This window comes from Mesoplodon bidens (assembly GCF_964165515.1).
Source record: "Mesoplodon bidens genome assembly, chromosome: 3".
Classification (NCBI taxonomy): domain Eukaryota; kingdom Metazoa; phylum Chordata; class Mammalia; order Artiodactyla; family Ziphiidae; genus Mesoplodon; species Mesoplodon bidens.
In genome coordinates, this window is record NC_138178.1 from 73,869,318 (window position 1) to 73,880,203 (window position 10,886).

General features: G+C 45.3%; 1 protein-coding gene across 5 annotated transcripts; it reads left to right on the forward strand.

Annotated features, from left to right (window-relative positions):
• Window positions 1-3,087: 3,087 nt before the first annotated feature.
• LYSMD4 (LysM domain containing 4) lies at window positions 3,088-10,585 on the forward strand. Of its 5 annotated transcripts, none has more exons than XM_081228565.1 (3): window positions 3,088-3,118; window positions 4,416-4,705; window positions 6,833-10,585. In XM_081228565.1, the coding sequence occupies exons 2-3, from the start codon at window positions 4,424-4,426 to the stop codon at window positions 7,442-7,444; spliced, it is 894 nt and encodes a 297-aa protein (XP_081084691.1). In that variant the 5' UTR covers window positions 3,088-3,118; window positions 4,416-4,423; the 3' UTR covers window positions 7,445-10,585. The 5 variants fall into 5 exon arrangements, with proteins under 5 accessions (XP_081084691.1, XP_081084692.1, XP_081084694.1 ...); XM_081228566.1 differs by lacking the exon at window positions 3,088-3,118 and adding an exon at window positions 3,127-3,292; XM_081228568.1 differs by lacking the exon at window positions 3,088-3,118 and adding an exon at window positions 5,006-5,069 and having other exon boundaries at window positions 3,212-4,705; window positions 6,833-6,896.
• Window positions 10,586-10,886: the final 301 nt, after the last annotated feature.

A 10,886-nucleotide genomic window follows, 5' to 3' on the forward strand; every position in this document is an offset into this window, starting at 1 on the left:
ATGAATTTAGGGGAGAGACACAGTTCAGTCCATAGCAGGCTGACACAGGGACATGATGGCCTAGGTTTGGCAGGAGTATGAGGGACATCTGAGTAGGCAGGTTTGCTTGTGGATGTTTGGTCATAACTTTCTCAGGGCCAAAGAATTGGGACTGTCTCTGGTGGATGTGACTCTGGCACACTTCAGTAGATGAGCCATGTTTTTCCAACACCTCCTATCTGGCTTCACTCAGCCCTGAAGAACTGCATCTCAGCCTGTCTAGCCAAGGGCCTGGGGCAAAAACTAGGGGAGAAACCAAACTAGGGTATGTTTCAGAGGAAACTGTTAACCAGGTTAGCAGGCCTCCTGGTCTGGGGCATCAGATAAAGCAAAACTGAGCCCTGCTCAGAAGCTTTCATAAGACGGTGGGCTTTGTAGTCACTGTCTGGGGTTATATCTTGCCTCTTGTACTTCCTAGCTATGATATCTTAGACAAGTAACTTAACCTCTGGGCCTAAGTATATAAATTAGGAAATACTTCAACTGCTACTAACAGAGATCTTCACAACCTCTTAAGCAACAGAGGTATTTATTTCTTCCTCACACACCTTCCATCTTTCTGCTTTGGCGTGCTTAGCACATGGATTCCACCTCCAATGTTGCTAAGATGATCCAAGATGACTGTAGGTGCTCTAGCCATCACATTATCATTCCAGGCAGCAGGAGCAAGGGTAAAAATATTTTACAGAGCTTTTACAGATGTCCTCCTTTAAAAAGCATTTTAAGAAGTCCTATCCAACATTTTCCTCTTACAGTTCATTGTCTGGCACTTATTCACATGGGTACACCCCATTGTAAGGAAGGGAAATGTAGTCTCAGCTTGGCACATTGTTTCCCCAAATAATGTCAGGACTTTGTTCCAAGTAAAAGGTTAGAGTGGATACTGGATATGCAACTTGCAATTTTCTCATACTCAGTTTTTCCATCTGTAAATTGGGGATTATAATAATACCTACATATACTGTTGTTGTGTTACCTGGTACTCAGGAAGGACTCAATATACATTAGCTCAATTACTGGTTATCAAGAGAGAATGAAGTGGAAAATACAAATAATGTTGGCATTACTATGAAAATAGTTTTGACCTCACAGACCTCCTGAAAAGGTCTTAACTTGCATTAAGCCTCTCTCCATTGTCCAAGCCCCTGAATGAACTTTGGCCCAGCCTCAGCCTGAGCCAGCATACAGTGCCACCTGAGAGTAGGCTGGATTTACTATCCAGTCCTGCCACCCTTTCATCCCACTTCCCCACACCTGGTTCTTTCTAGTCTTGTTTATTCCTCTTTATAAAAGAGCAACCCTTTCTGCCTAACTCTTAGATGCTTGCAGGCATTATAGACCTTCTCTCTATTGCAATAGTCCTCCTCCCCCACTGCAACAGTCCCTTTCTCCTCTGGCAGTAATCCTTTTGAAGAAAGTCCCTCCTGAATCTGGATTTGTTTTTTATTGGACAGCTGAATGAAAGAAGCGACTATAACTGATCAGAGCGAAGCTATATTAATTCAGATTTGCAGGTTCTGTTCTGACCCTCTCCCATTAATCACACTTTTAAATTCTGACTCCTAGGCTTTCCAAATCTACCAGGCCATGGCTAGGTGCTCTGGACCAGACAGCCAGGCCTTTGGAATCAAACACAGAAGGAACTGGATTTTGGTGCTGTTACTTCCTTCCTGTGTACTTTACTGAGGTCACTTAATGTCTCTCCTATTGAACCACTATTTAATGAGCACCTACTAAGTGCAAGCAGAGCTGGGCACTGGGAGTGGTGAGCAAAACAGAGATGATAATTAGGGGCAGGAGGATTCTGGCAATAAAACAAGTAAATTAAGCGGGAAGTGCAATGAAGAAACAAATTGATCTGCCAGAACACGGAGGGAGCACACATGTATATGGGGTGGACACCTGCTGAGAAGGTGACTTATCTGAGGCCTGAGGGTCAGAAGGTCTAGGCATGCCAGCAGCTGAGAGAAGGACATTCCTGTGAAGGGCCAGAGGTGGGAGATCTGGGTGTTTAAAGGCCAGAGAAAAGTGGGGCGTGGCTGAAAGGAACAGGTAGAATGGCAGAGACTGTGCTGGAGCCCTCACACCACCCTGGACTTTCTCTGCCAAGATAAAGAACTTGACTTTTATTCTAAGTGGGATGGAAAGCCATAGAAGGGGTTTCTGAGATCTTATTGTTTTAATCCTTTTGCTTTGTGGTTTAATTTGATTGCTAGTGAGGGTTAATTTCTCTTCCCTGATAGCTATTTGTGTTCTGCTTCTGCAGAATTGTGGACTCAATGCTCTTCATATATTTATCTACTGGAATCTTAGTGTGTTTCTTATTAATTCAATGAGGTCTCTCTCAATTAAGGATTTTAATCTTTTGCAGTTTTAAACTTTTGTGCTTTAGTGTGTGAAAGAGTTCATCCAGCACGTTTAAGCTTAAGGAGTCCTCTGCCATCTGACACTTGATAAATTATGTTTCCTTGGTCCCTGTTTGCGTGGTTCAGTGTTTTACATTGGTGGACTTTTCCTTTTTATCCTCTTGGGCGGGGCGCGGCGGAGCAAACTCCTGTGTTCAGGCCAGAGAAGGCTCAGCATGCGGAGACCCCTCACCCTCTTAGACCGAGCCAGAGGGGCTCTTTCTCCGCCGGAGGCCTCAGCTGGTACCACCCACTTTACTGGGTATCTGAGCTGTCGTTACAGACCATGGACATAGGGCGGGGTGAAAAAGCCAGCTCAGCGGAAAGCTGGGAGACTTTAAAGTGTTTAATAGCCTAGAGCAGAGGCACAAACTGGAGCCAGAACGAGCCGCTGCAGCAGCTGCAGGCAGGCGGGTGTGGCGAGCGTCAGTCCAGGAGCGGAGGCCCCGCCCCAGACCCAGGGCCCCGCCCCCGGCCCCGCCCCCGGGGCCTCACTCCCCGCAGGTCCTGTGCAGACCTCTCAGCACTGCCCGGCTCGTCCCAGTCCCCGCCCACCGCTGATTTCATTGGCTGCCTCGCCGTCCCCGCCCCCGGGAACCTGCTGATTTCCGCAGCCAATCGGCAGGCGCAGCAGCGGCGGCTGCGATCGGTCTCGGCGGATCCCGGACGCTGAGGTACCCGGCCTGCGGGAGGGGGCGCTGCGTGGGCCTGTTGCGGTGCTGCGGCGTCGCCCAGCTCGTCGGCTGGGTGGCGAGCCGCCATTCCTGGGTCTCTGAGGTCACCGTCCTGCAGCTGGAGTTGCAGCGTCCCAGACCGTCGAGGACTGCCCCGAAATTTCTGGGGTGGAGGTCAGAGGTCGGAGGTCGTGCCTTTGTGGAATGTTGGGGCCCCACCCGTCTAAGCATAGAGGCGGGCCGCTCTCGGTTTTTATAGTCAGCTCCCTTTCGCGGAAGGAGCTCCGAGGGAAACTGAGGCCTGCGAGCCGCCGGGGCTCCTGGCAGGCGCTGAGCTCCGACGGGAAGGTCCGCCCGAGCTCGGGCCGCCGCAGGTGACCCTCGGGCACCCGGAGAGCCGCCTCCTCCCTCCCTCTTCCGGGCCGGCGGAGCCCCCGGAGTGCGGGGAGGAGGCTGGGGCGAGGTGGGGGAGGTCTCTCCGTGGCCACGCTGTCCCGAGGGGGCCGCTGCTCTTCCTGGCTCCGAAGAAACCCGGTGCCAACTCTTTTTGAGACTTTCGTTCCCGGGTTGGAGATTTCATTTCTGGAAGTTCATTCGAGCAACTTGGAGAGGGGAAAGGCTTGTATTGTGGCTTCCGCACTGGTCGGGAAGTGAAAATAACCAGACATGGGGAGGTTCTGAAGGCCAAGGGACCTGTGAGAAACCGGACGAATTTCTTAGTTTGACAGAAATCTTCCCCCAGCTTGCCTCACATGTTATATAATTCAAGTCGTTTCAAAATCAAGAGTATTTAGTCTCATAGTTCTTCTAAGTAAGTGTCCTTAGTCTTGCCTTTAAGTGAAGCTACTTTGGAATGCTTGAAGTGTTGAGCAAGAATTTTTTTGTACAAAGGGTCTGTGCAAGGAAGGAAGTTGGGAACAGTCTTTACCTCTCATTGCAATGATCCCAGCTGCTTCTTTACTACTCTGGGACCAAAAAGAGAAGTTGTTTATCTGCATATGTGGGTTTTGGAGAGACATAGCTATGGATGAGGAATAAGGGGAGAAGAAAGAGGACTCTCTTGTTTTCTGCGCAAAAAGTATGCAATTAGAAAAAAAGAGTGTATTTATTTGCCTATCTCTCTCCCTTCATCTCAGCCAGCATAAACACGTTTTGACATTTTTTGTGCCGATGGTATGTGTTGAGTGTTTATATTAGGGAAAGGAGTCATCTCTAACAACAAGAAGACACTTATCTTCAGTGTAGCCACAGAATGAATATGCCTTGTGTGGAATTAACCCTGGGGTTTGGTTTTCAGTTAAGAAAATGAGGCAGAAGGAAGTGTTAACCAAGACCTTCCAAGGCCCAGCCATGGTCTGTAGGACTCCGACCAGCCACATTTACATGTTTGAGAATGGTGTTGGGGACTCTGGGGACTCCTCTGAGGAAGAGTCCCACCAAGTAGCTCTGCGGCCCCGGGGCAAGGAGCGCCAGAAGAAGGGTGCCCACCACCCTCACCAGCCAGGAGCAGGGGACGTGGTGCTGCTGCAGCGGGAGCTGGCCCAGGAGGACAGCCTCAACAAGCTCGCTCTTCAGTATGGCTGCAAAGTAAGAAACCCCACAGGTGAAGGCGCCACCTGCCCTTCAGCCCCTGTGTTTAGAGGAACAGAGGAGGTCACTGAAGGGTGGGGACCCTTTCTGACCCCAGAGGTGGTTGGAAGAAGCCTGCTCTAGAGTAAAGGATACCCCTGTCTAGCTAGAGATGGAAGGCAGGTGGAAGTACCTTCCGTTCCTCAGAGGGAGAGGGAATTAGTCAGGAATTTCAGGTGACAGGGCAGTTCCCTCTCTGCACCTCTTCCTTGTCCCTCCAAAATGAAATGCTGAAACCTTTTTCTTTTTTCTTCTGAGCACATTTTATTTAAGACATAATGGGGCCAGAGATGCCACGCAGAGTTTATCCAAGATTTCTTTGGTATGCTTGCTTTATTTTTTTGCTACTTTTCTTTTTCTAAACCTTTCTTGCTGGTTGTAGCTTATTTGATTGGTAAAGTTTTGCCTTCTCTCTTTTAGAACTGCATGATCTATCCTTTGTATGCTGTGTATCTGTATAACCCTGTTTCTCTCTTTAATTATATTTTTAGCATTCAGAGTGATTAACAATGGCAAAGTAAGTAGGAAGGTATTTATTGAATTGCTGCATTTTCTCCTAGACAGAAACTATTTCATTTTGCTAGCACTGTGCTGCTACTTTCTATGGCTTTCTCTAAGGCTATATAAGCTACTTATTAAAAAACATCTTTTCATCCTTGAAGGGTCTGTCATTTACCTAACAAGGATCAAATGACTCAACATGTTGTGCCGAGATGTTGTTTCCCAGGGAAATAAACTGGTCTCCAGGGACACGTAGTGGTCTGTCAACTGTACTGAGATTTATATTTGACTCTTATAATCAGCTTCTGTAGACATACTATATGGTTTATAGAGCAAGGGCTGAAAACTGAATCCTCTCCTACAAAGACCTGAATAGATGCAGTGGGCTTCTTGGAACAGTGATGTTTAATAAATCCAAAAGGACTATATAATGTATCTAAGAAGTGATTAGTTTTCCTATTTGAAGTAAATAAATTTAATGTTAGTTTATTAGGCTCAAAGACAAAAATATCTCAAGCAACTTAAGTTTCAGGATATAATAAATTAAAAATGTCCACCACCCCAATTTAATTAAATGATAAAAGCACTTGCTAAGTAATGAAAATAATGAAGATGATTGATTTGAATAAAGTCTGTTGGCTGTATTTACACTCTAGTTTAAGTGGACTTAGGAGTTAGAACCTTAGAGTCCATCTCTGATGCTTTTGGTAAGTTTTCAAACAATAACTCGAGGGAGGGTCTATCTTTGACTTATATTTCCCCCTACTTTTTAAAAATTAAGGTTTGATTATGAGAGGAATTTGTCATAAACTTTGTTACTTTTTAAAACTCACAGTCGTGTTCCTTTCTCCTCAAGTCCTAATATTGGAATAGAAGATTTCAGTCTATAGTTTCCAAGTTGATGCATATTCTCTGCATGTTTCTAGTGAAAAGAAGTGTTGTGAAATCCTTGAAGTGAATTAACTCTAGGTCGCTTTTATTTTAAAAATAAGTTTAAAAAAAAAAAAAATAAGTTTATAGGCCATACAGTGCTTCTGGGAAAGAAAACGTCGTATAATCACGAGGGCACACCTTTTAAAATGTTGTTACAGGTGAACTAGGTTCTAGTGTTTGTAGAGCTGGCTGAGGCTTTGTGTTTGCTGAATGCTAATGTCTACTACAGCTACTAAATTAAGTTCTGATGCAGGAGAGAGTCACCCAGATGGGGGCACTGTTTTCTCAAAAGTTAAATGTAGAAAGGGTACAGCCTTCTTTTACCATGATGTGTTTCACCTAAAAGCATTTTGTTGAAGGCACACTTTAAACAAAGTCTTTTCCAAAACGAATCTTGAGTTGTTCAAACTTTTAAGTCTATAAAAAAATCTTATGATTAAGCTATACATTAAGGCTGAGTTAAAGCCAAAAAAACGAAGTTATTCAGCCTAAACTAAATTTTGTGTGTAGGTACAGTTTTCCAGTGTTCATCAGATTCTTAAGCTGTGTGGGCTTGGACCATCACGCAGAAAGGTTAAGCACCGCTTTTTGGATATTAGTTTTAAGGAGCTTTACATCATTTCGTGATGTTTGTCTTCATGGCTTCCCTAGGTTGCAGATATCAAGAAAGTCAACAACTTCATCAGAGAACAAGACTTATATGCTTTGAAATCTGTTAAGATTCCAGTGAAAAACCACGGGGTCCTAACAGAGACCCACAAAGAACTCAGACCCCTCCTGAGCTCATCTACAGAGACCAGAGTGACCTTCGAGGAGCAGCCAGACCCAGACAGAGCAGCTGTCAGTGCTGGTGCCTCATCTAACCCACTGACGGATTTCTTTAAGGGCATTGACCAGAATATTGAGCATGCAGTGCAGTCAGAAATCTTTTTGAGTGAAAGTTACTGCATAGAGACCTCTAGTCAGCCATTGCTTCCGACTCCTCCGAAGATACCTACAAACGGTGCAGACTGTGGAATTCAGAGGTGGAATGCTGTTTTTATCATGCTTCTGATTGGAATTGTTTTACCAGTGTTTTATTTGGTCTATTTTAAAATACAAACTACTAGTGAGATCCCTAGTATCTTGAATACAACTGCTGTCCCTAATGGCTCGATGGCAGTGAGTGCAGTTCTAGGGCAATCCCCCAAATTAGCGATTCCATTGCCAACCATCCCCTCTTCAGACAGCCAGTTCAGTCAGACCACCCACGGGGAGAGCTAGCTCTTGTTGTTTCTAAGGAATCAGGGCAGCTTTAGCACTTGGGCTCCTAATGTGCATCAGCCGACATTGGCCATATAGTGTGCTGCCTTTTTTTTTCTGTGACATATGGACACGTTTCAGAAGCTGCCATCATGTCAATCACAGTCATCATGGGGAATAGACTCGCCTGATCCAAGGCTGCGGGAGCCAAAACACCAGCGTCCTCAACTTCCTACATCCAAAGAGGAGCGGCAGGAGAGACACTTACACATGACAGATGCTGTTCCTTGAAGGCATTTAGTGGACTGGCCATGAGTGTCTTCACAGTAGCACTGTGTAGGTCCCCAAGCTGGACGTACTTGGAGGGAGATGAATGGCCTTGGCAAATGGACCTGCAGTATGGGAGCCCCTGGTATCAGCTTTGGTTGTCTGGATGTTTGCTTTGTCCCCTGCCTGCTGTGGAGGAGTGACTGGCCCTGACAAATGATGTTTTGTGTCTCCCCAACAAAGGTGTTGTGTAATAGCGATGGGATGTCACCCTGTTTCAGAGTGTGATACATGACAGTTGTAATAAGCCCTGCTTCACATTTGCCCCCTCAGAGAGCCTTTTTGAGGCAATGTCATATCTAGAATTTAAAAAGCCCTAAATCTAAATTGCTGTAATACTGAGTAAATAGCAGTTCTGTTCCTCGTAATTTTAGAGCTCCTTAATCTGACACACAGGCATGTTTTAAACACTTCCTGGCCAGGACATTTGGAGGCCATGGCCCTGTTTCACCTGAGGAGCATTTCCACAGTGTTTGCTAACGGGAGTCCCCAAGTCAGCATTCTTGGAAGGATCTCTTTCTGGTCAGTGTCTGGAGTGGAGTAGGTATAGGGAGAAGGATGAGTGCCTCTCACCGAGGTCCCAACATGTGACACTTCTAAGGCTGAACAGTCATCAATCCAGCTTTTGCTGGCCCCTGTATGTGTCTGGAAGAGTGGTACAGGGAGAATGGGCTTGCTTCCTGCTGCTTCCTTGACTGCATCCTTAGGACTTCTAGAGCCACAGAACAGGAACGGGGCTCAGTCACTTTTCCTTGGGTGAATACAATGTAGCTCATAATGTTAAAATATTGAACACTTAATGGAGGGCCTAGAGGTGACCCTTGCTGTGGAAGACCTTAAAAAGAGGGGCCTGGGGGTTTGCCTGTCTCCTTCTATGACAGGACAACAGTGGTGCTAAGTTCAGAGGCTTGTGGAGGGCATGGGTTGGCCTCTGAGACCTTGCTGGTGGAGCAAGCATGAATGGGGTGAGGGCAGGAGCCTGCCTCGGTCCCTTGGAGGAGTTGAAATTGGCCAGGGTGGCTGGTGGCTCAGCCTTAGGGAGGTCTGTCTCCAGGGAGGAAAACATGCTGCTCTTGGGTTTTAGGCAGGTTTAAGGCATTTGACACATTCAGCCTAGAGACCAATTTAAAAGAGCTCATCATGTAAGAGGAGGGGAATGTGGCAGTGAAGTACCTGAGATGGGCTTCCAATTTCATTCTCCTCTCAGTTATGTGAAAAACTATTTTGCCCTGGGTTCAATTAGCAAATTTAAATTATCTTCAAAATTAAATGTTTTCTTCAAAAGCAAAATGGTCTTCAGGATAAAATGAACTTAGCCTTTGCTACAGGAAATGTTTTGGTCAGTAAATGCTTTTCCAGCCAAACGTTTGTGTGCACTGTGCCCCTGAGGGCCACAGGTTTCTCTAACCATTTGTCACCATTAAATTCGCCAGGCAGGACTCAGACTCTCATGAGAAAATGACTTTTGCCAGACAAAGAATGAATATCTGTATACTTTTTTTCAAATGGAATAAAATAATTTCTTCTGTGAAGGAAAATTGATTCCTCCTTTTTAATAAGGGAGTTGGTAATTCAGAGTTAAAAGATGTGGGATGATGTTGGAGAAAATGGAAGTGTCCATGTCCAAGGGGTGAGGCCTGTCCAGGGCTTGGGCCCAAGGTTACCCCAGCAGGTGAAGAGCAAGTAGTAACAAGTACAGTCTTGCTGATTGGTCTGCATAACATACTTTCAGACTTTTATTAAGGAGACTTCCTTGGTGGTCCAGTGGTTAATAATCCACCTTCAAATGCAGGGGACACGATCCCTGGTTGGGGAACTAAGATCCCACATGCTGGGGGGCAACTAAGCCTGTGTGCTGCAACTGCTGAGCCCACATGCTCTGGAGCCTATACGCCACAGCTAGAGAGCCTGTGCGCCGCAACTACTGAGCCTGAATGCTCTAGAGCCCGCATGCCACAACTAGAGAGCCTGTGCACCACAACTGCTGAGCCCAGGCACTGCAAAGAGCCCATGTGCCACAACAAAAGATCCTGCTTGTCACAGAAAAGATCCCACGTGCTGCAACTAAGACCTGACGCAGCCAAATAATAAATAAATAAATATTAAAATTGTTTTAGGTATACATAAGAGATACCATGGAGCTCATTTTCTGTATATTTTACTGCATTTTTAGTGTGTTTTGGGAGTTAATGTTGTAAAGGAATAATTAGATTTGTTAGATAGTCTTCAGTCCTTTTTGTTGAACTGTAGTGCCTAATATTGCAAAAGCCTAGGGAATCTGTCATCAGGCGAATGATGCTCCCATTTTACTCTGGGGAGACAAGGCTGCAGAAACAAAGCAGAAGCCTCAGGGTCACCCAGAGCAGGACTACCCAGCCACAGCCATGACACAGCCCCTCCTCAGCAATCTAGTTCTTTACATTGCCTCTGCATTAGTTGTGAAAGCCTGAGTTTGAGGGAGAACGTTATGCACCCTGAGATGATGGCTTATAGAGGGGATTTTAACATTTTTTCCCAGTTTTATTGAGATAAAATTGACATACAGCACTATATAAGTTTAAGATGTACAGCATAATGAATTGACTTAGATACACTGTGAAATGATTACCACAAGTTTAGTTAACATCCATCATCTCATGTAGATACAAAAAAAAAGAGAAAAATGTTTTTTTCCCTTGTGATGAGAACTCAGGATTTATTCCCTTAACAACTTTGATGTATACCATATAACAGTGTAAACTATAGTCATCATGGTGTACATTACTTCCCTAGTACTTACTTATCTTATAACTGGAAGTTTATACCTTTTGACCATATCTTCCAATTTCCCCTCCACCTCACTCCCCGCCTCTGGTAGCCACAAATCTGATCTCTTTTTGTACGAGTTTGGTTTTTTCTCTTTTTTTTTAGATTTCATATATAAATGAGATCATACAGTATTTGTCTTTCTCTGACTGACTTATTTCACTTAGCATAATGCCCTTAAGATCCGTCTGTGTTGTCCCAGGATTTCCACCTTCTTTATGGCTGAATAACGTGTGTGTGTGTGTGTGTGTGTGTGTGTGTGTGTGTGTGTGTGTACGTATGTATCACAACTTCTTTATCCATTCATCCCTTGATGGACACTTAGGTTGTT

Excerpts from the sequence above, each read along its gene's own strand:
- LYSMD4 (XM_081228565.1), top strand. The coding sequence starts at position 4,424 with ATGAGGCAGAAGGAAGTGTTAACCAAGACCTTCCAAGGCCCAGCCATG. Across the intron at positions 4,706-6,832 it reads CTCTTCAGTATGGCTGCAAA|GTTGCAGATATCAAGAAAGT; the intron begins GTAAGAAACCCC and ends TGGCTTCCCTAG.